Source organism: Aythya marila, assembly GCF_965140915.1.
Source record: "Aythya marila genome assembly, chromosome: 3".
Taxonomy (NCBI): domain Eukaryota; kingdom Metazoa; phylum Chordata; class Aves; order Anseriformes; family Anatidae; genus Aythya; species Aythya marila.
Genome location: NC_139044.1, coordinates 12,573,903 through 12,598,378, shown reverse-complemented (window position 1 = coordinate 12,598,378; position 24,476 = coordinate 12,573,903). Strand labels below are relative to the sequence as shown.

General features: G+C 49.9%; 1 protein-coding gene across 9 annotated transcripts in view; it reads left to right on the top strand.

Moving 5' to 3' along the window:
- The first annotated feature begins 449 nt into the window (after window positions 1-449).
- The window catches only part of SLC8A1 (solute carrier family 8 member A1), a 101,142-nt gene continuing 77,115 nt past the window's right edge, over window positions 450-24,476 (top strand). For 7 of the 9 annotated variants that reach the window (XM_082756248.1, XM_082756247.1, XM_082756243.1 and 4 more), the window contains exon 1: window positions 450-570. In XM_082756248.1, coding sequence (XP_082612374.1) covers window positions 518-570 — 53 coding nt within the window. In that variant the 5' untranslated portion in view covers window positions 450-517. Of the gene's footprint in view, window positions 571-9,561; window positions 9,582-15,229; window positions 15,339-24,476 lie in introns of those variants that run through there. The other 2 variants (XM_082756246.1, XM_082756245.1) reach the window with 2 other exon arrangements.

Here is a 24,476-nt window from a genome sequence, read left to right as displayed (position 1 = left end):
CTTGCTGCAGACATGATGTATATTCCATTGAAATGCTTCCAAGTCATAAACGCCCAGAACCCTGACCTATAAGCAAAGCAACAACAGCAACAAAAAAGATATTTCTGAGAATAAAATTATGTGAGCTTGTAGAAAAGGGAAGAGAAAAATTGGACTTGGTCATATCTATTTGCCTCCACCTAGGAATTACTTTGGAAAAAAAACAGCAAAAAGTTAATCTGGGGAGAAAAAAAAAAAAAGAAAAAGGGGTTCTGAGGTGCAAATTGGAGAGGGGAGCCATCAGAAAAGATCGTTATTTATTTATTTCTGCTCATTTATGTGTTGGATGAAGCTGAAAGCTGCCAGATAGCTTCTTTTCGACAGCTTGAAGTTACTGTTGGGAACAGATCCATGTATGGAAGCAAAAGCAGAAAAGCACAGATAAGCTGAGATCCAGCTATGCAAACCATCTTTAGAGACACTTAAAGGACAAGCACCCCAGCTCCTTTCTTTCTGGTAAATTTAGAGACACTATCATATGAGGGCTTTTTTCCATTCTGCTTTACCCACAACGGCTGAGACGCGGCTGGGGTAAGTGAAAATCAATTCAAGCTTTTCTCGGGAACACCTAGGTTTTTTGGTTAGAAAGGCATCCTGCGAAAACCCCGTAAATCTGGGGCTATGGGCTGGCTCTAACAGCGGCGTAGCAGTCGAGCTCTCAGAGCGAGGAACATGACATATAACAGCTTTGCCGCTGGAGGGACAGAAACTTTCCAAGTGTCTGAAAGAGTCAAGAAAAAAAAAAATCTTGGAAAACGGGTGTTTTATCACTCGTGATGCGGGCTCGCAGGCTGACCCATGCTGGAGCCTTGGTGCACAGAGGGGCAGAAGGGATCGGTGGTGGCGCCCAGTGCCTGAGCCTTTTTGTGTCACTACTTAGAAAAATCTTAAAAATAGTCAAGGGGCTTTTCTTCTCTAGTCTGCCCTACTTTCGCTTTGAGATGTCCTGCTTGACGTGTGGCTTGAGCTGAGTGGACATCGGGAAGAGCCTGTTGTAAACGGCTGTTGTTTTTCTTGGCACTCGAAGGCAGTTTCTCAATGTTTCTCTGCAGATTTGAGGTTGATTACATCCTGTGCAAGGATTTTTGGTACGGTTTTAACCATCATTACAGTGTTGTGAAAGTCGACCCCGGTAAAAACAGCTGTGTGCTATTGTGAATATTTCCAAAGCACAGAAGTAATCGCTCTCCTTCAAACTCACAGGGAAATATGTTCGGTCTGTGAGCCGGGCACTGACAAAAAAAAACAAAGTATACCCTTGGCAGAAAGGTTTTCTTCACTGAGGCGTTTTGTCACACAGAACACACACACTCACATCAAAAACCCTTTTTGTAGCCTTGGCTCCAAATCGTGTTGCTTTTGGATGGTACAGTTAAACACAAGATTTTTCTTTAAATGCTACAGCATGGCACTTGCATATCAGTTTGTGTGCTTTCAGGTGTTATAACACAGTACTCATACTCCCACTGCAAAGTGCTAGGTAAAGCTTTCTCATTTTTCAGGTGGTTAATAGACTGGAAAAAACAGTAGAGCAGGTGAAGTGAAATTACACAGAAAGAACTGAACATAATATCAGGAATATGACTGAAATTGTCAGAGATTTCCAGAGATATGATGATGGATGATTGTAAAGGGAAATTACTAGACCACAAATGTCATAAGCATTTCCATTCATGAATGAAAATGCTTTCCCTTGTCATTACATAAGGAGAACATAATGGGAGTATTTGCTTGTAACTCCGTAGTAGTCTGTGCATACTTTTTTTTTTTTTTTTTTCCCCCTTATTTTGCAAGCATTTCCATGGATATTCCCACAATCCTTGTTTTCACACTCACTGAGCTGCACATCTTCCCTTTGCCTGGTGTCTTTTCATGTGGTAGAAAGGAAATACAATTATACTGAGATTTCTCTGTGCCAGGCTTTTATTTTTTATGACAAGTACATATCACTTCTCTATTGACATGCGCATACAGAAATGAACCCTCAACTAATTGTGGCCAATAATTGCTACTAAGCCAATAGAAAACGATTTTTTTAATATATATCTTTTTGCTATTACAATAAAAGGACGCTTCTGTCTTCCTTGCTTACTGGGATTGCTTCCATTTTCTGTTTGGCAGAGCTGCCCAAGAGCCTTGCAAATGACCCCTCCTTTGTGTGCCACTCTGTGAAAATCAATATCAGGCGGGCTGTGTTATCCCTAAGGTTTATTACTGTTATCAGCACACTAGCTGTTATTAATATTTGCTGTTGATTAGTCGTGGGTATTGCTGGTATTCATTTGGTCCCTCGTGTGAAGCTGACAGGATCTCACTCCAAGGCACTAGGCATGAATATAAATAGTCAAATCGAGTGCTCGCAGTAGTATCACTAGCGTGTTTTTTGCAAGCAACTAGTCACGACGAGCGCTGCAGTCTCCGAGCATCCGCCACGAGGTCCTCCCACACAGCGCTCCTCGCTGGAGCAAGTGGAGGAGGAAGGGGGAGCCCTCCTCTTCCTCACCATCAGGCCCAGCTCGGTGCTCATCCTTGCAGGCCGCAGGCAAGGGGAAGCTGCCTCGGCCACGAGGGCACTTGGAGTGAGCAAGGACGTGCTGTCCTGGTGCCTGAGCACAGTTTCTTGTGTGAGGGGGAAAGTCGTGCTTGTGGTGTGAGGTATGCCCGAGGAGAGACAGTCCTCAGCATAAATCACGCAGAGGAGGGCTACAACGTGAAGTCACTTGGCAAAGATATTACAAACTGGCTCTGACTCGCAGCGATCCCAGTGTGCATTCTCCCCCCTCCAATGACTTCAACGTTTTTATGGTGATTCCTTGAAGGATGGAGTCTGGAAACCACCTCTGTCTTTTCTCTAATGAGTCAGAAGATTGGAGCAGATTCTGGGGACACATTGACAGACTGATCCACTTCCCTGGCCAGATACTTTTTATTGCCTTTGTTCTAGGACAAAGGGTTTATAGGATAGCCCTGCCTGTTCCCAGCCTTGACACTTGCAGACCCATTTGCCAATTCAAATCTGGTTTGCCTGAGGAACAGAGGCCTGAAAGAATGTAATGTTGCAAAAAACAGCCCATGAAAATGGGCAGCTGTCTTATTTGGCTTTCTTGTTCCCAAAACACTACCTCGCTTTTCTCTCCTCTTCATCTTCAGGATAAAGGACAATGATCAACCTGGGGAGGGTTTCACTAGGGGACTCACAAACCCAGGCACTCCTCCAGAAGGAAAGGTATTTTAGGAAAAGTTTGAGTTTGCAGGCTGTGAATATTGCCGTGTGTCCCATGGCACTCACTGCTTGCCATCTCATGCATGGCTGCACAAATCCACCCAGCATCTTTTATGCACATGTGGCCACAATCCTTTTGCATAACAGCAGAATTTCATGTGGAAAATGAGAATGCCTCTACATATCTGTGCTTTAGAGAAACTGCACTGCTGTTTTTTTATTTTTATTTTTTTGGTGTCGCAGTGCTAAACTGTGAGCAATTCAGCTTCACAGGCTTTTTCCTCTTTGTAAAACTTTGGTATAAAATAGCTGACTGCACAGTATGAAGAGGTGAGTAAATCAACCTCATCTGGTCTAAATCCAGTTGTCCGTTTTGGTCACTTAGAGACATGAATTACTCCTAACTTTCCATCCCATAACATGAGTTGCCCTTAATGCCTTTGAGTGACAGTGAGCTTTCAGGTCCTCAGGATCTCACCAACAAACTGAGTCATAGTGTTACGTGTGTGGATGAAGGATGTCACCTGGTAAAACAACTGCATTTCTAGGTCCTCCTCTGCCACACAACAAGGTTTTGGCTGAGGTTAAGGCATTTGAGGTCAGAGTTTTTCCATCTAAGGTGCACAGGTGGATTTTTCTAGAGAAAGGGGTGGGAGAACTCTCAGTTAAGAGGAAGGAAAAGCCAGAAGAAACCATGCACAGACACCTGCATGGTGGAAGGGCTTTGCCTACAGGTGGTGAGGTCACACACTTTGGAGAGGACCTTGCTGTCACCCAGCATTTAATCCTATGAACAGAAGGAGGTTTCATTATCGCCCCCTCTCATCCTCTGATCTTCCATGTACTGCTGTGGTAGGAGGCAGCAAAATGACAGTTTTACGCAGTGCTGGTGTTTTCTGCCAATTTACAAGCAAATCAGGCAATTTATGAGTTGACATTCATTTTTGAATTCATTCTTTAAGGAACTCAGTATTTTTCTGGCAATGCATGGGGGAAAAACATGGCAAAACAATGCAGTAAGTCTGGAGGTCTTCAAAACTCAGTTTATTCTTATCTAGGGCTCCAACCATTGCTGTGATCTAATCACAATTGTATTCTTATTGCATAGGGTCACTGCAGGGCAAAGAAGAAGTTGTTTTGGTTTCCATACTTTAACATATTTGGATTTCTTTTGCATTTAATGCTCAACTTCCTCCTGAGTTTGGGATGTTTGCTTTTAGGATCTTTCCCAAATCCCTGGAATGCTGAACTCTGACACTGCTAACATGAAGTGCAGGTTTCAGTTTCTGATGTCTCTAGCTGGGCCTTTTCCAAATGTGTGAGCAGAGAAGAGCCACATGCTGCACTCCAGAAAACTCCGCGTGTTTCCTTCTGCAGAAAGGTGGGCAGAGGTAGGAAGGAGACACTCACAGAACTGGGATTCCAGAAAATGCCTGGATTTCAGGAAAAATACAGCATGAAGACACGTGCCCCTCACTTAACAGTGATTAATGGCTCGTCTGTGAATACCCAAAGAAGACAAACACTCCAGAGCTTCTTCTGCCAAGGAGTGCTGTTTGGGTATAGACTTTTTCAGTGCTTGGGTTGTTTTAATCCCCATGGGAATAGGCTATACGGAATGAGGTGTAAAGCCTTTTTCCTGCCCCCCAGTCTCCCGGTGCTTTCAAGCCCTTCATCCTGTTCAGGATGAGTTTCATCAGTTTTGTCCCTGGGATGTTTCCCAGGTTGTCCTGCAGACCGCAGCATGCCCTGGAGGTTGCAGACTAATCCCATATGACACCAGCACACACCATTTCCTGCTCTCTCGCGGAGTTGTCCTTCCTTTCACTGGAACATCAACTTGGCTTGTTTTTCTTTTCCTCTTACATAAGCAAAAGCGGAGAGCTGGAGGAAAATGTGAAAATGGAAAAATAACGACATGCATTAAGGGCAGGAATGTGGCCTGCACAGCTACTGCTGCCTTTCTATCCCCACCACCAAGGCTTACCTGAGTCCCTGTTGGAAACCTTTGCACATTGGATGCTCCCCTTTTGCTTTCTTCTCTACTTTGGGATGTATTGGATACCCTTCTTCTGCAACATGACTGGTCTGGGGTCGTGGTGCCATCTTTGTCAGCTAGATAGATCCCTGCAGCAATGCCCAGGGGGAGAAGGGGAATTGCTGCCTTCCTGGGCTACCTGTGCAGCCCTCAACCCCATGGCAGGTGGGCTTGGATCTTCCACTGAAACCCACCTGAAAGTGTTCCTCCAGGCTGTGAGGTCCCCCAGGCTGCAGGAAGATCTGACAGACACCGAATTTGGTCTGAGAGATCCAACAAGCATTAGGAAGCAAGGGGCAGGGCAGGAGCCTGGTGGAGGTGATGGAGGGGGCTAAACCACCATGTTTCAAGCAGGGGCTCATGGTGTCAGGCCTCAGGCAGAAGCCTGCATGATTTCTGGAGCAGCCAAGGGATGTGGTTGGTCATCTGAGGCAGCTCTGGCCTCTCTTGGCTTTCTGCACAGGTCTAGGGTTTGAGGGACCACTCTTATCTCTTGCCCTGCAACCTCTTCACCCTTCCAAGTCAGTGTGCTTTGATGCCCGTGTCCAAAATTAGCAACCCGCAGCGAGGTTTGGGCCTTAGACAGGGAACACAAGGCCCATTCCTCTGGAACAGCCTGCTCCCATGCTGACTGCCAGCATTGGCGATCACCATATCCACACTTGGGAACAAGAAAGCAAAATAAAGGTGACATCTCCTCTCCTGGTGTCCAATTCACAGCCTATTGCTTTGGCTGCAGTTTGGTAAGCGTGACATTAAAAATGCCCCGCGTTTTCCCTTTGGCTTACAGAACGGCTCCAAGCAGAGAGGCCTTGTGCTTCTGCACTGGATGCGGCAATAAACATTTAGATTTGCTGCTAGTGCGCCGGGGCTGCCAACATGTACACAGCAAAAGTAAAACCCTTCCTGTGGCCGCAGACCGCAACATGCGAGCGATCCGTGGTATTATCCTGTTATTTAGTGAGTCATTGTCGCTGCTGAGAAATACACACAGTCAAATAAGTTGCTAACAATAACACTGGATGTGAGAGACAAGTGTTTGTTTTACTCTGGCGTAACTTATTCCATATGGTCCTTTAAAACATGTTAAATGTTAAGTCACTTCGGCCCGCCAAATATTATTCTAAGATGACCTCCTGGATTTAGCCAGCTCTTCAGAGCATAGCTATTTGAAGCGAGGCTCCGAAAGCATCTCCTGTCCAGGGTGAATGCCCAATTCAGGAGCAAGACAGATGTTATGGATTGCCCCATCTTGAGCTGGATAAGTAGGTCTTCATTCCTACTGACCGTCCATAATAACCATGTTTACTGCTGCTCTGCTGCCTGCTGTGAGAGCTTTCAGATGTCAGCCACGTGTTATACCCATGTTCTGGCACACGGCAGAAACCCCACCCTGACTAAGGGGTTAATATAGGTTTAACTTCCAGAATTTACCTCCCTTTTATGTCTTTCAAAATTGCAGCTCAGCCAAGTCTTTGTGGAAACATTCTAGCAGGCCTTCCAAATCTTCTTGGTAGTGTCAATTCATGCTGTAAAAAGACAGATATACAGCTGTGAAAGATGTTCTCCTCGAACTTTCTAGCTACTTTACCCAGAGGTTTAGCACCAAAGAAATGAGCCCCAGCACCACAGCAGACCCTTGCGTGATGTCCTGCGCTTATGTTGCTGCTGCAATCTGTGCTCGACCTAGTCCACAGCACAGCTTGGAAAGCAAATGGATTTTAAAAGTTTCTCTCGTTTTGAAAGAGAGAACTACTTTTTTTGCCACTGGTTCTGGAAACTAGATGCTCCAAGAAACAACATTTCCTTATCAAAGAAGATAAAGGCTTTTACTGTCTGTCAGTGAAAATGTGCTTAGCTGGCAATGGTTTGTCTGTTCAGCAAACAATCATTGAGTAAGATTCAGGACAAGTCATGAGTACTTCATAAAATGAATCGACACCTTTCTAGACACTTGAGAATCTCCATTTTAAAATCTCAAAGACCTACCTGAGGATCCATAATTTGGTCACAGTCCCTGGATTTTCAGAGGCCGGGACAAACCTGTCTGGATATGCACCTTGTGCCACATGTGCCTGTTATGAGCCTCAATGCGTTAAAATGCCTGAAAATGTACCTCCATGGTGGGGCACTAGAAAACCTCTGGACCTTCCAGATGTAGAGATACCTAGTTTAAATCTTTGTACTTTAAAAATAGCCAAGCAGGCTGTTTTTAAGCGTGTTTTGATGCACAAACCTAGAGGAATGCTACAAAACAGGACAAGTCTGTAAGCATTTTGAGCTGTGCCACTGCTTGTGTTTGCTAGTCATTTTCTGTCCCTGTTGATAAAAACATACCCAACTTTAACATTCTTCTCTTTGAAACAGATAGTGTGATTATCTTGAAACGTGCCTTGATGTGTGCGGCCTATGGAAACTTACAGAACAAGACAGGATTCACTCCAACCTTAATAAAGCTGATGTTTCGCTGCCACAACTAAGCACAGGGCTGAACAACAGCCCTGGCCCAATAGGTCCTGAGTATGGTACTTACTTTACTTTGTCTTATTTACTTATTTATTTACTTATTTGCTTTACTTTGCCTTCTGTCTCTGTTTACTTCTGTCTTTGTCCCTCCTATTCTTCCCAGGTCCTGCTTCTTTACCAAGTTCATCTCCTTCCAGACAAGCCATCCACCCATATTTACACTTTCCTTGCTGGTCCCAGGTTTGCTGTCTGTATACACTTATTTCTTACACACCATATGGTTGCCTTGGTAATTTCTACTTTGGCCAGCAATTAAGCTAGTCCCTTGCTTTTCTTATATCCAATGTTTCTCTTTTCTGCCATTTTTCATGCTGTTATCTGGTTAGGATTGTAACTGTCCAGGGACAGTCAGCTTCATATATATTACCCTTCTGTTTGTTATCATCAGTGTCTGGTGGCACCATTTCATCGCAATGCATTTTAGGTAGCCCTAAGTCAAGGTTAGTCACCTGCGTGGATGTCACTTAGTCCCTGCTCTGGGAAATGTCCTGGTGCTGCAGTTTGGGCAGGGGCAGGCCATTTGTGTGCATTCCTCAGCTTGTAGCTGGCAGTGGGACAGGACAGAGAGTGAAGGATTTGAGAAGGACTGCTGTGGCCAGACAAATGTTCCCAACACAAGCCTTCCTGCGCCACCAGATCCTGAGAGCATCTGGGTAAGCTTCAAGATGTCTGTGTGTGCACACAAAAAGCTATCAGAAGAGGTTGCTAAGTGAGTTAATGACGCATGTCTCTTGCTCGTTCACCTGTCAGACACACCTTCCTGATGAGATGATGCTGGGAGCTGGGCCACTGACACTCTAATCTGGAAAGAGGTTTGCTCATCCAGGTCTTAAAGTCTTCCCGTGACTTCTCCCTCTCTGCAGACAATCCAGCTGGCCATGCCATTACTGATTAACCTACCCTCATGTCAAACTTCACGCTCCCTGGTTGTCATTTAACCTCCTGACTTCTTATCTTATAGATAGTAGGAGTGGGAAACACCTATTCCCTCAGCTTTGTGAGGATATATCTTCTCTTGATGTTACGGTCTGAGTTCCTGCAATGTTTCCTCTTGGATCAGGTCTTCTAGATCTCTCACTTCTCTTATTTCTTCCCACTGGTGGCTCTGCAGCTGTTGCCCTCCTTCCTGATGCCTCTGCTCATATAAACACAGATGTTAACTCTGGAGTCTACTGATGGCAAGTAAAATGCCAGACACTGTCAACAGCCCTGGCTCAAATTGACCAGAAATAGCACACTGGTGTCTTGAAGGAGCAGCATCCAGAAGCTTTCTTAGTGTGTGTGATGCATGTGGAAGGGAGTTAAATGAAGGAGGAAAGCCCTGGTGGGGCAGGAGGTGCGGCAGCAGCTCAGGTTCAGAGCCGGGGCACGTGTGAATCCCCAGGTCCCTGCTCTGTTCTGCTCCCTAGTCTCCAGCCTGCACATGCACGAGCACCGCAGCAGCCTGTGTTCCCGGGCTGACAGCTACGTGCAGGAAACTGTCTCACCCGCTGAGGAGATGGGGAGCGCTCGCAGGAGAGCAAGAGTTCATCTGAGTAAGCAGAAGCGCAGAGGGAAGAAGTTGGGGCTTGCACAATCTGCGTTAGGAAACATCTGCACGCATGCGCACGCTCACACACACACACACCCCCGTGGCCCTTCTGCACTCACAAACCCAGGAGCACAGCCTCACAACTCAGGCCGTTTCGCCAGGAGCACAGCTCCCCACACGAGCAGCAGATTTTCGCAAGAGACCTGGGGGTTTCTGACCAAGAGGTGGGTGGCAAAGTACCAGCTGCTGTTGTGTTGAGGCACCGCGCAATCTGGAAAGCTGTGCAAAAGCCTTTGGGCTCTAAACAGCTTAGGAAGAGGCCAGGTTTGAAATTCCAGGTGGGGAACAGGGCTGGCAAGTGGGGTTTGAACGGAGAACACAGCCTCACAAACAGTGCGGTTTCATTTCTCCAAAATCCTGGCTTTATCCCCACCCCACCCCAAAACAAACAAACAAACAAACAAAAAAAAAAAACATAGCCATTAGGTTATCTGGAAGTTAAATCTGCTCTTCTTCTCTTTCTCCCCTCTTTCTTTGAGACGAGGCAGGGCTGAGGCAGAGGAAGGCAGAGCTGGAGCAGCAAGGAGGAAAGGAAGATTTCAGGCCGTCCTGGCAGTGCAGCACCCGTTACAGCCCCTTAGAGGGAAAACCAGCCAGCTTCCCTTTAAGAATAGTCATTTCACATCCTCTTGTCTAATGGGATGGGTTTTTTGCAAGGTGCTCCAGCTGCTTTCTCAGCTCAGAATATATAAATAAAATATAAATAAGGTGCTCCAACGCAGCTGAGGTCAGTCCCTTCTCGCTTTTAATGAAAAGGTCTCTTCTCCCTGGAGCACCCAGCCTGGCTCGGGGCTGGCAGGCAGATGGTGCAGAGGAGGCCAAATTACCTGCACGACCAGGGGCCGCAGCCAGAGCCGTGCACCACGTCTGATTTACCCCTGGTTGCCAGCTGATAGCCATGGGAACATGGCATTAAAATCAAATGAGGGGTGTGGTGGCCTCATGTGACACTGGAGATGCCGAGGAAACATCACGCAGTCTTCAGCTGGCAATGCACAGCTTTCCAGGTCTTGCCACATCACCGTGGTATTTGTGCTTTGTTTTTTTCTTCGAGTCCCAGCTCCTAGAGGCACAGGGTTACATGCCAATATTTCATCTCTCTCATTATTTTTTTAACTCTCCTCTGGTTACCGAGTAAACTGGAAAACACGAAAACCTGGGGTTTCAAAAACAGAAGGCAAACCCGGAGAACACACCAATCAGTTACATTTTAATTACGTTTTTGTTTTATTTGGGGGAGAGGAGGGGATTTTTTTTTTCTTGTTGTTCAGCCAGGTTCTCTCCAGGCCAGGGCAGGCTTGGGGTGGCTGTGAAAAGAGCTGGTGCTTCAACCAGGGAGTGCTCGTGCCTGCTCCTTTGTAGTGGTGTCCCAGAGCTGGCACACTGCTCCTCCAGGGCCCCTTGCAGGATGCTCTTCTGGAGGCAGCTGAGTCCCCAGGCTATTGCTTTCACTGGGAAATTTATTTCAATTAATTGACCTTGCATCTGCATTTCTAGTTCCTGTATTCTGCAGTTTTGTAACAGCTAAAGATTTTTTTTATTTTTTTTTTTTATTTTTGGTGGGAAAAGATGTTAAGGGACAGGCAGTCAAGCAGGGGACATCTGGTCCTTCGTTTTCCAGTGACTCAGGCTAGGAGGCGGTTTTGGCCTGTGGAACAGGGACGGGAGTGAGATATTGGTGCTGCTGAGACAAATGACAGCTGCCAGAAGGCTTTTGAGTTTCTACTCAAAGGAGAAGTGGGATTCTGGGGCTGCGTTCAAAGCGTGTGTCTTGTTTTGCGCACTAGACGTTTGCAAAATACTTGCAGCCCTGCCTGTTCCCAGGCTCCCTAAATCCATCCCCAGAATCTACAGCTAGTTCTGCTTTCAACCCAGCCAGGAGGTTTCCCGTGCAAAGACCTTCTTTGGTCTGCCACACATCAACCCTTCCTCCAGGAAAAAGCTCTCCCAAGCTGCTGAGTGCTCTGCCCACCGATGGATGCTCTGGATTTTTTATTTAAACCTCCGTGAAACACGGAGTAGAGCACTCGAGGGAAAGCTGGTGAGTGGCACTAGCAGAGTTTCTCAAGTTACCTCTGCAGCCTCCCAGAGCATCGCAGTGAGAGCAAAGCATAAGCTGCCAATTTTTCACAGACTTACCCAAATGCTCTCGCTGAATATTGCTTTCTCCCTGGGTCTTAGCACTCAGCTTTCCAGGGGTAAAAGACACATTCGACATCTAAGCCCTCTGCCTGGCCAGTGGACCACTGCTGCGTGTTCAGAGCTCCCCGGGATCGTCAGACCTCAGACTGTACCAGATACGGTGAAAAAGCTGGAGATCTTAAAGAGAAATAGAAGATGTACAGCACAGAGCTGCCCTTCCTACTCACCACTGTGTCCCACGCCACCCCTCACATTTCTAAGTGCCTGATTTATCCTCCAGCCAGCAAAGGCAGGTGTGAAGGTGACAGTGAAAGTGAATGCTCAGACTGCTGGAAACTATGTTTAGGAATATCTTTTTTGGAAATACAACTCACAGGGATCTCTAGGTCCCTGCCAAGAACATGCAGAGAGGAGCCAGCGAAGGTTCAGCGGGCGCGCGCTCAGGACTGCTGCAGCGAGGAACGGTGACAGATGGATGGCAAGCCAGAGGTGACATCCCATATGCTCCTGCAGGATCTCCCTGGCATCTCCTGAGGGACTCAAGAAAAGCAAGGACGGAAATGACTAAGCACTAACCGACGAGGGCTCACTGGTTATCCTCCAGCATTATTCAAACCCAGAAAAGCTGGAGCAGAAACCCAAGCATCCCACTGAGGGGATGCTCCAGATAAGGCCAAGAAAGAGTGGTAGGATGGATGATTGTGCTGTGTTTGGGCCAAAGACTGCCCTTTCCCTGGCCACTCAACTCTTTTACAGGGAATTTAAGGCAGGAATTTCTCACACAAGGAGTACCTGGGGGGTTGTGTCCCCCTCCTCTAAAGCATGCAGGAGTTCATGTCTTCACAAAGTACTGAGTGGAGAGTTGGCCTGAACCACTCTGTCCTGTAGGCTCCGCAGCCCAGTGACTCCTGTATTCACAGGGAGGGATTGTCTTTCTGCTCTGTGTATGTAGACAATACCCAGAAACCTCCTCCAGCGACTGCAGAGAGATGCGGGCTGCTGTCGGAGAGAGCTGTGGGTGTGCATGAATGAATGAATGAATGAACCATTCGTTAGCACCGGCAGAAGAAGCTCCATGATTTTGTGACTGCTAATTAGTGGTTGTAAGTGTGTTTGCAATGGTAGGTGTTCGCTTGCATGGCTGCAAAGAGAGACAGGAAAGGAAAGGGAGATACTCCCCGAGTTAGACTCTTTCTTTCACAGCCCGGCTCCACCTTTCACTCGGGGGCTTTGAAAAACAAAGGTCTGCATGCGCCTGGAAAGATGTGTGTGAGGGTCTGGAGAGTGGGGAGATATCTTCTGCCAGCCCCTCAGCCTCACATCCCTCCTAATCAAGATCTTTCCAAGCAGATGAAGGCAGCTCTCTGGTACGGGTGGGATAACGCCACATCTCCTTTCACCTTTGCTGTCTCACATGGTTTAAGCTGGGTGATACAAGGCAGGGAACTGCATGGGCTAGCGAGCACCACCATGAATGCTGACAGACTTTGGTTTTCTTCAGCCCCTGTTCCACAGATGTCCCAAAACAACCTTAGGCTGGAGCAGCCTTCCCGAGGGTCTGGGCAGGAGGCACTGGGAGAGAGGAGCATGCCTGGGGGCAGGCAGGGAGAGGTGGGCTGGGGAAGTGCCTGGCTTTTTGGGGAGCAGCTCGCCAGCTAGCAGAGCTAGCGTCCTGGTGCTCCCGAGGAGTTGTGCGCCGTGTTCAGCGAGACAGCTGGGAAGTAGGTCAGCAACACAACCGAGGGAAACGGGGAGCTTTCGGGAGAGCTTCACGGCTGACAGCTAATTAAAATCTGAGCTGCACTGCTTACCGTTGCAGCGATTAGATTTCAGCGTGCGGGGCAAGGAGCATCAGCAGGGATTGTGTTTGCTGCGGGCGAGCTGCTTTCCTTGTGCAGCGCCCTGCATCCCGCAGCCACTGCCAAACCAAGCACCAGGGAGACACAGCCAGGTCCGGAGCCGGGTCTGGTGCCCCATTTAGTTGTGCTCCCTCTACATCAGTCACCCTGGTGGGAGAATCAAGTCCCATCCGATCACCACGCGTGGCCAGATGCAACTGTGCTCTTCCCCTGAAGAGTTTAAAAGAGGTGAGGCTGACAGTCGGAGTTAGCTGTTGGACACAAAAAAAGTGTCTTCTCTAAGCCAAGTGATTTGGAAATTATGTTCATCCAGCGTGTAGGCAATAAGCTCTTAAAGTGAGACCAGAACTACATACCAATTGCAGCTGTAACGCCAATAACAGCTAGCTGGCTTGCTGGTTCGTCACCTCATCACAAAGAGCTTTAAAAGAGGGTGTCGGGATGTTATCCGTGTCCGACACCAGATCCCAACCAAAGAAATGCAGTTTCCCATCCCCACTGGCAGAAAACAGTGATGTGGAAATGTCACCCTCCCCACCAGAAAAGAATAGAATAAAAATTTAAAAAAGGAAATAAATAAAAGCACAAATGAAGTCCACAAACAAGCCAGCAGTGGCATAAATTACAGGTGGACTGGATGAGGGGGAGAAGGTGTAGGACGGGGCAGGAGCTGCAGTAGTGGCTCTACTTCTCCCGGGTTCATGTTACACCTGAGCAGGAGGGCCACACAAGGTCGCCGGGTACTTGCGGCTACCAGTGCAAGGGTTATTAGCTTTGGTCCTATTTTAAGTTCCTAAACCCACAGTTTTGCCTGGAGGGCAGGACAACGGGTTCATCTGCTCCTCGCCGGAGCCAGCGGAGGGTGGAGGAGCCGCTCAGGCGCGGCGGCAGGGGAATTGCCCACAGGAAGGGTGCCTGGGCCAACCTGAGGTGCACCAAGTCCATCTCCTCCGGGCTGGCTGGGGCTGCTGGCTTCCTGCGGGGCCTCCCAAACCCACTGACCCTCTTGTGGGGACAGAAGGCTCGGAAGGTTCAGGGGCTGGCCTGGAGGTGGCCAGAAACAGGTCCTGGGAGGATGCTAAATGACCCACAGGCCCCTAGCCTGTCACCCCACAGCCCCACAGCACCCACAGCCCTGTGCAAACACCATGATGCTGGGGATGTGAAGGGGGGGGGTGAACCTCAAACCAGGGCCCTTTGGGACACCCCAAGCCCGCTGCCTCCCCACAATAGCAATGGGGACAACACGGGCACCCCTTGCACCATCCTTCCTGGGGCTTCCTAACCCAGGGCTGGGGGAAGGAGAGGGCGTACGGGGGGGGCAGCGCCTGCCAGCAGCTCCCTCTGTCCTGCAGGGTGCAAATGGGGTCGGGCTCACCCCGGGAAGCTGCAAGGGGGCAGGATCGGGACCCGGGGTCAAGCGGGGCAGGGCTGGGGGCTGCCCCGGGCAGGGCGGGCAGGGCGGCCGGGGGTGGGTCCGCAGCCAGCCCTGCCTTTCAAAGTCCCTCGCTCCGAGGAGGAAATCGGGAAATATTTCCAGCAGCAGCAGCAGCAGCAGGAGGAGGAGGAGGAAGAGGAGGAGGGCCGGCGGTTTTCTCCCAGCCCCCGGAGGGATGCGGAGGGAGAGGAGGCTGCCTGCGGGGCGGGCTGGCTGAGTGCATCCCGGGGGCTGTGCGTGTGTGCGCTCCCTCCATCCCTCCCTCTCTCCCTCCCTCCCTCCCTCCCTCCCTTCATCCACCCTCCCTCCCTCCCTCCCTTCCTCCTCCTCCTCCTCCTCCCGCCCGCCCTCCCGCCGCCGCAGCCGCGCACCGGGGCTCCGCCACCCCGCGCCCCGCCGCGATGCCCCGCCGCTGCTGAACCGGCTCCGGCTGCTGCTCTCCCCCCCCCCCCCCTTCTTCCCCTCCCCAAACCCCCCGACAGGTAGGTCCGCGACCCCCCGGCCCTCGCCCTGCCCTCCCCGGCATCGGGGGGGAGCTGTATGGGGGGGTCCCCGGGATGGGGGGAGGTGGGATGGGGATGGGGAGCCGCTGGGGGATGCTGCTGTCCCCCCTCCCACATCCCTTCCCCGAGCCGGGAATGCTTTTTGCAAGCCAGCCGCCTTACCTTTAGGCGAGGCGATTGGGGCTCGCCTCCCTCCCCCGCCGGCCAGTCGCGACATGTCGCGACGGGAGGCGCGCCCGCGGGGAGGGGGGTGCCTCCCTTCACCCCGAGGGTCGAGCGTGCGGGAGCGGGGAGGGGGCCGGAGAGAGCCTCCCCCCCCAGCCGGGGGTCTTACGGGCATCGTCCCCCGGGGGGAGCCGTGCCTCCGCCCGGCGGGGTGGCGGTGCCTGCAGCCGGGCTGCCTTGCCTCCAGCCCCGGGGGGGTTCTGCCTTGAAAGGGGTCCCGAGGCGAGTGGCCGGAGGCACCTGCAGCCCCGCCGAAAATCCCCGTTTTCTTTTCCCCGAGCGGCTGTGCCTTTCCCCGAAGGGCTGGCGCTCGGCAGCGCTCATCACGTAGGCTTTGTCTAGGTGGAAGCATGGCTGGGGCTCTTCCGTCATCGCGAGTTTAATTCTTTCATCGTAGCCTTGTTGCTTCCCTCCCCGCCGAGCCGTGCCCGCCGCTCGGCTCCGTCTCCGGGGCGAAAAGCGAGCGGCCGAGGCGTTGGAGAAATGCAGCAAGCACTAGGGAGAGGACCCGAGCCTGGAAAGGAAAGCCGTAGTAAAACCACAAGGTCACGGGCGTGTGGGTGCGAGCGGCTGATTTCGGGGGCTCCTCTCGCTGGCGCTTCTCTTGAAGCCGTTCCTCCCGTCCCGGGTGCTGGAAAACCGGGAGTCAGGCGATGGAAACGGGGGCCGAGGGAGGCTGGGGTCCTCTGGGTGCTCTCCCGGTGGTGTTCTCGTGCTCTTTCTCGCTGCCCCGAAGAGAAGAGGTGTGCTTTTGTTCGGATAGGGGAAGCTGGGATGCCCGCACGTTGGCATGGTGGTGGCAGCCGGGAGAAAACAGCTGGGCTGTGTGGCTGGGGCAGTGGGCATCGCCAAAGAGAGGCAGCTGTGCTGGCTTGGGTGCATCTGATACATGTCTCCTTCTCACCTTTTCCTTCCAGCTGGTTCTTCAAGAGCAACTTTGCCCCTTTTCCAGCAATTAAACCAAATGGGGGCACAGCCAAGCTTTTCTAGAGCCAGAACCCACCAGTAAAGCCATGAATCCCCCCCCAGCACCTCCCCAGGAAAGTTGAACCCTCTCATACCCACCAGCCCTGTTTCTCTGGAAGCATAAACAACTCCAAAGCCAATGCTGGGGAACTGGGGAGCTCAAAGCTTCCCCTGAGCCAGGGTTTGCATTCAAGATGTTTGAGGATGCACTCACTCTATCCTCGCATCCCTGAATGCCAACACCAACTAGCAGAGATAAGCTGAGGAATTTTTCCCTGCTTCTTTACCCAACTCTCACTGAGCTTTTTGAGGTCTTCGGTTGTAAATTGCTCCTGAGATGTCTGATCTGGGTCTGGCCAGGCTGCAGCAGGTTTGCTCTCTTGGCACTGCTGTACCCAGCACAGCATGGACTTGGCTCGTGTCCTTGCTCTCAGGAGTCCCCACAGCACCGTGATGATGCCACAGAGGTACAGCCATTTCTCTGACTGTCCAACCCTTTCTTTCTCTGCTCAGGACCTTCAGGGTTGCAGTTTCCTGGCATCACATCTAGGACAGAAGTTGGTTTTCTGTTTTGTTGCTGGGTCCATACAGCCCTGCTGGCTTCTGGGGGAAAAGCCCCTCTTCTCCAGCATCCTAACGAAACTCACGCCTTGTAACAAAGCCCAGTGTCCTCCAAGGTATGGGCATCTCTAGAGGACCAACCCATTCCTCTTGGACAACACAAATGGCATGTGATACGGGCACTGTGGATAACCTAGAACAGCCCAAGTGCTGGATGCCATGATCCACACGTGTTCCTAGCTCACAAATGTCCTGGCTGTGCCTGGGTCTGCAGCGGGGTGCTCAGGGTGCTGTTGGGACTGTGGCATCCCACATGGGCTGAGCTCCTGGCCAGTGCATGAAAGGTATCTCTCCAGCTCTTTTCAGGAAGCTCGTAGGGACTTGGCCTTCTCCACTATCTCTACCCCTTTGGCAAGTTTAGCTGAAACTGGGGGGAGGTGAGGGGAGCGAACAGACAGACAGACAGACATGGAAAGTGTGATTTCATACGCCTGGCTTCCTAAGGAAACCTGGCTACAAATAGAAGTGAGATTTGCTGCTGCGAAGAGCTGCTGGGGAGCCGCAGGAGGCAGATGAGGTGGGGGCTGGAGGGGTGGCTAACCCTGCTCTGCAGGCAGGTGGCCCAGGCCCTGCATGCCCGGGGGGCTCAGATTGTCTTTCCTGAGATCTGGCGGTCTAAAATCCTGTGTGTCTGCTCGGCACCGGCGTCCGGCTCCCTCTAGAGTCAGCGGTGTGAGCCTCTGGGCGATGACCACCCTCCACCAGCCTGGGCTGGACACCCAGCTGAGGGATGGAGACACACAGCTGATGGATGGAGCACACCGAGGTGGCCTCCAGCCCAAATTAAGCTGCCACAGCCCTTTCCCCATGCACGTGCCCAGGGACTTCTCCCACCTCTCCATCCCTGGATGTGTGCGGGGAGCTGGGGAAGGGGGGAGCTCTGCTCTCTCGAAGCCTTCTGCTCCTTCCCCCCATAGAACCCAGGAGCACATCCCACCATGTAGGTGACCCCCACAGAGCTACCAGCCCAAGGGACAAACGGGAACAGGCAGGCAGGGAGGAGAGCAAGCCCTGTCCTACAGAAACCCTTGGATCTGGGCAAATTCTTCCTTCCCAGCCTACCTGGGAGCACAAGGATTGTTAGCGGTGTTTTATCCTCCCAACAGTCATTTTACAGAAGAATTGGATGCTTCTCAATAAAGACAAGGCAAAAAAAAAAAAAAAAAAAAAAAAAAACAGGTGGTAGGGATAGAGAAACGATCTGGAGACAGCAGCAACAAGGAGGAGAGATGTTAAAAAAAATACAGCACAAAGAATTAAGAATTAAGAATTTCTCCCTTGCTTCTCGTTTCCTGGCATTTTCGTCTCTGAGCTCGTGTATCGCAGGGAAAAGAGACAACTTGCCTCTCAGCCTCAATGCATTAAAAAGCAAAGCTGGAGACTCCCTGAAAAAAAAAAAATACAATTCCAAGCTCAATCTCTACAAGCTGCCCCCAAATTCAACCAATCTGGCTGAATTTTTTTATGGGGGCTGATTTATTTTCTCTATTTATCTGTTTATTTTGGAAAGTTGCTGGGGAGATTGTGGGAGGGGATTGGATGCTGCATGCAAGAGAGAGATAGGATACTTGGAAAAATCAGTTGCGGACTGATAATTGTTCTAACTTTTTAATGTCCCTTACAGAAAACAGTGTGGCCTGGTGCGTATTTTACTCGATTGGCTTCATGGAGGGCTCATGCCTCTGACTATATTTGGAAAGGTTTTGATGGGTTTTGTACTGATGCAATCAGGATGCTGACGGCCTGGAAATCATTTTCCCGATGTGGAGATCCGGAGGGTCATTGGCAGGGGATGCCAACAGTTTCGGAGTGACAGAGCTGGGTGGAAGGGAGAAGGAGCAGGGCTGCGAGCCAAGGGCTTTCCAAGCTGCCTTTAAAGTGCCATCGTGCTCCGCAGCCCTGTGTGGCAACATGGCTTTTGGACACTCCAGCTTTCCTCCATGGATCCAGAGGTCCAGCCAGCGTGGCTTTTGGCTCTTCTCTTGCTTTCATGGGTAAAAATCACAGCTGGCAAGAGCTACTTTTTACCAAAGCTGCGCCACACAGCAGTGCCCAGATCAGGGCTGTTGGCATCCTCCTTGTGTGCCTCAGCTGCAGGAAGCTGCACCTAGACTCTTGGCTGATTTCCTGACTGATGGTCAGAGACCAGTTGATTTGTTGGGGCTTTTTTTTTTTTTTTTCCTACAGTCATCACATCTTTCCCCAGCGCAGGGTTTGCTCAAGCCGCCCTGCTGTGAGGCAGATTGCTGCTTTCAATGAGGCGCAGGTGTACCGGCTCCTGCATGGCCGGGAAGGGTCAGGAGGAGGTGGAGAGGTGTTAGCCCTCTGGAGAGAGGTCTTTGGGTACAAGTACACTCCTGCAGATGAGGTATGCAAAGCTTTCTGCAAGAAAACTACTCGCATTTAACTCTTAGGTGCTGCTCTCCTTCGAGAGAACCTGGGATAGGGGTGCAGGGATTCGGAGACCTCAGGTCTCAGAGGGTGCTGCTCCCACCTCCCGCACACCGGTGACACAGCCGTGGGGATACTTTCCCATACAGGCTGGCAGTAAATTCACCGTAACAATGCTTATTGTGGAGCTGATGTCGCAGTGGGGTAGGCACAGTCGGGTGGCTGTGACGGTGTGAAGGCTGCTGTGTTACAGCTGCTCTGCGTTGCAGAGTGCTTGCTGTCAAGTGATGGAGAGAGAATTCCCCACGGAAAGTCTCTCTTTTTGCGTGGCCACTCCTTCCTCGTGAGCCCAACCTTTCCTGCCCAAGCCCTGTAACGAAGGCAGCCAGGCTAGAGCTATTTTTTTTTTCAGAGCTCTGAACAGCGATGCTGCTACCAGCCTGTTGCAAACGGCTGCGAACTTCATCACTCAAAGGTGCAGGAAAGCAGCGGGAAGGGTCTAAAAGTGGATACGGCCCGGGTGCCGTGCCCAGATGAGAGTGGGACTTTTGGGAGGCTGCTGCAAAGGAAAAGCTCTGTGCTGCTGAAGCACGGAGCAGCTCTCAGGCTGGCTTTGTTCGCAGCACGCAGCCAGCCTGGAGGAGCCTTCCTTCAGCCTGGAGGAGCTCATGGCAGAGCGGAGGCTAAAAGGCTGCTCTCTCCCCATCTGGCAGCTCCGGAGCTGGGGGGCCAGAGCACAAGCTGGCAGCAGGAGCTCTCTCCTACCAGCTTGTAAAGCCCAGTACTAGGGGAAAGCCTCGAGCTCCCTTCTCCAGGCAGAAGGCAAACATCTCTGCAACCCTCTTAGCCTTACTGCGGGCAAAAACTGGGGTTTTACAGCACTGAAGGCTGGAAGGAAGGCTGGCCAAATGTCCCTTGGCTGGGGTCTGGATCTAAACTGAGCTTGCCTCAAAGGGACCATGCAGCCCCTTGCAGGCTTTCTCCTGTGACTGCAAAAGCAGCTGCTGGCACTTCGGGGAGCTTCTGGGGAGCGAGCTGGGGGCTGGCTCTGCTGGCTAGCTCCAGCTCTACCTGAAAGCCTCCAGGCAGCCGGATCCGGGGGAAAAAATGAGCTTTAGGTCTGCCCTGTGTTGTAGGGTTGATGCTTACGGGCAGGGCTGTGCTGATCCAGGGTGGTAGCTTGTGGTTCGTCACCACACGTGTACAGCCAGCTCGTGTGTTTGCTTTTCTTGTTGATGGCCTGGCTGGGAAATGCAATTGAGACACCTTAATGAAAAGCTAACAAAGTTGGCTTTGAAGGGAAGGCTGGCATTCTGGTAGCCTTGCTTCTCGTTAGAGAATAATATGAATGATTTGTCTGGGAATATTCCTACTGCTGGGTTTGCAGCAGCCTGCTGACCATGGGCCGAGACCCCATGCAAATGCCAAGCAAGAGGGTCTCCAGGGACTGAGTTGTTTATTTTGGACTGTGCAAATAAAGAAACGCTGCTAATTTTACAGCAGTTGCTTCTCAGAGAGATTTGGATTGTCAGGCTCTGGTTGTGTATGTGTAGCCAGCATGTTGTGACCAAGCATTTTCTAACCCTCCTTAATTCCTGAGCCTGCTGCTAATAACGCTGATTATGAATTGGTTCCAGTAGGAAGAGTGGGGGGTACCCAAATCCTTTTTGATAACCGCACTGCAGAATGTTGGAGAAAGTCCAACATAGGGTTGCTGGATGCTATGGCCACTCAAAGAAGGTTGCCTGCACGTTGCCAAGGCTGGTGTGTTTCTCCTTATTAAGCTCCAGCCCTTCTCCACCCATCTGGGCTCTCAAGAAAAGCTCCACGTCTCCTGTCTCCTGCTGTCTCAGGGAAAAATGTTGTTTGTACATGGAGAGCTGCATGGAAAGGCCAGAAAGATGGATTGCTCAGATGCAAGCCTCTAGGCTTTGTTCCTCCTGTTTAACGAAATATGGGACTTGATTAAAAATATATATATTTGTGTTAGAATGTTTGAAAGGGAAGAACATGGCAAATAAAGTTCAAGTGACTTATTAATCTGATTTAGTGAGTAGTTTTTTTTCTGGCTGAGACTTCCAGTGCTCAAATCCTTTTAAGACTGCAGAGTTGGTCCAAAGTATGATGGGACTCTTCTATTCTTTATGACCTAAATCAGTGACCCAAAGCATAATATTTTCTCTGGAACCATCTGTTTTCTCCTCTTGCCAAGGGGATTTCACAATGCCTGGTTGCTCTGAATAATTGTACATGTGCAAGGATATGACTTGCCACAGGGAGAAAATTAACTGAACAAGGGCAGGTGGATGCTTTGAGTTTTCTATTGATTGAAACTACTACCCTTTAGAAAGAGAGGGTGAAGAACCACAGAGCTGAGTAATATTTTATGCCCACACTACATTTTCCTTAAGCCTACATATTTTTGAAATTAATTAATTAATTAAATGCTTAGGAGTTATCTGGGATAAATAGAGTAGATACCAAGCCAGCTTGTGTTTTGACAGCCCCTTTATCAAGCATCTCCAAGAGTCGGTTTGAAGCAGGGTGAAACACGGTCAGGATTACAGATGTTGGGTGACTAATTAATGTTTCGGCTAAACTTCAATGACCATGAATGCACATCTGTTTCAACTTAGCTATCTGCAAAATGGCATACAACAAGGTACTCTTCTTTGTAAACATCATGTTTTCATTTATTTTTTACTTAAGATCTGTAAGTGACGACTAGAGACTGCATTATTGGGAAGCAGAAGGTGTCTGGGGACTGTGACTTGGGGAGAAATGTTTGGGGTTTCTGACTCCAGCAGCAAGAGCTTCTCGTAACGTTAGCAGGATTTCCAATGCAAACAATTCCTGTATTTTAAATTGAGCTTCATACAGGAGACACGCTTTTTCTTGTTCCTCTTATCTGTTCTTATCACCCAGCTCTCCGAATTGCTCACTTCCTGCTCAGTGTATCTTTTGCCTTAATTAATTAGAAAATTGGGAGGGGGCTGCGGCAGAGAACAACAATTCCCGGTGAGGAGATGCCATTTACATATAACTGTCTTAATATATTTTCAGTATTATTCTTCCCTCCCAATAATCCCACTACAGCATTCTTCAATAAAAGCAAATCGAGCGGAGGGCGTTCATCCATCGTTACAACATCTCTGTAAGGAGTAGATCCCGTAACGTGGGTGCAAGATGGTACTCACTCCTCCAGACACTTCTTCCTTCGCACGCAGCCTGTCCCTGCATAACGAGCCCCTGCCCTGACGAGGAAGGGTGATTTCTGCATCATAAGGAGAGGGGTGGTGGTGATCAGGCGCTCCTTTTCGAGGAGGCGTTGGTGTGTCCCTGTTGGAGGGTAAATGCTTCTCCCTGGGAACGCCTGGCTGTACGCTTGCAGTCAGCAGTGCTGGCTGTGCTGAGAAACAAGCCCTCTTCGAGAAGGAAGAGGGAAGGTGAGCTTTGCCACCCCTGCTGGGGTCACATCTAAGCACAGGTGACAGCTGGGACGCTGTCACTGGATGCAGCCTTTAGCACAGATGGGCTGGTCTGCAGCTCCAAGCGCGTGCGGCTAAGCATCTGGCACTAAGGGACAGTGGTGGCACTGAGGGACAGGGTTTAGTGATGGGACTCCATAGGTCAGGTTGGTGGCTGGACTTGATGATCCTGAAGGTTGTTTCCAACCCAGATGATTCTGTGAGTCTATGATCTGTGGGACCCGGCACTGTGTTTACTGGGGAGCAGGCAGGTGGCAAATGGTGGGGTGAGACCTGCCAGGTATTATAGAGATGTTGTCTGTACCTCCTGCTCATGTCCGCATCTCTGGTATGGACCTGAGAACATTACCCCTCCCTTAAAAGCTGAAATCTTTCATGACTAGACTCTTGGTTTTGTTTCTGGGCTGTTGTTTTCTTTTTACGAGCAAAACCTGTTCAGCCTTCTGTAGTCTTCAGCAAGGTAAAGGTATCAACATGCTCATTTTCCTCTCTTCATAGAAGCATTTTTAAGTACTGTGTGATTAAATTAACTTGGAATGGAGAAATGTAGTATGGCAAAGACTCTCCTTGAGGAGAAAATATAGCTTTAATAACAAGGAATCTGGCTTTTATTGCCTAGTAAAATTGAGAATTTAACACTGAGCATGCTCAGGTTTTTGCACTAAGCATCTCTATGTAATTTAAGGCATCTGCTCTGTAGGTTTATGCACTGTTAACTAACTGCAAACCTCTTTAACAGCTCCCCGACACTGCTGGAAAATCCTGAGGCAGGACAAGGGCAAGTACTGCTGTCATGCCTGATGACTGATGTTGTAAATGGAGTGAGAAAGGCCCTTGCAAGGGAAGCCGGCAAAGCTGACCTAGTGGGAAAAGAGCGTAGGGACAGGCTTCCTCTCGAAGCATGCCAAGAGAGCCATGCTTGGATGCATATGGGGCTCTTTCCAGTTTTGGGAAGGTGCAAAGTGATGCGCTGTGGAAGAAATGGCTCCAAAATCATTAATTAAAGACTGCCCTTCTGGTGCGCCGTATGACCGAGGTGCCGTTAAGAGCAAGGTTTTGCCAAGGCTTGAGCTTGCTTCGCGCAGATATGGAGTAGATGCTTGGGAAGGACTGTGAGCAAGAAAAGGCTATAAAATATGTCCTTTACAGTGAATAAAAATATTCCAAAAAATTATTGGACTATAGTAGATTTCCCTGTCCCCTCCTGCTCTTCCCTGAATTCCAGTGCAGGAGTGCTCCATCATTTTGAAACATGAAACACTTCTGCCAGCCATGAAGCAAAATAAAGAGTTTTAATTAGATGAGAAACAGGAAAATACAACTGAAGAAATAAGCTTTCAGCAAAGAGAGAGAAAATGGCATTAAACATCTGTGTAGCTGAAAGGGGTAGGTGCTAGCCCACTGGTATCATCTGACTCAGTCCTTG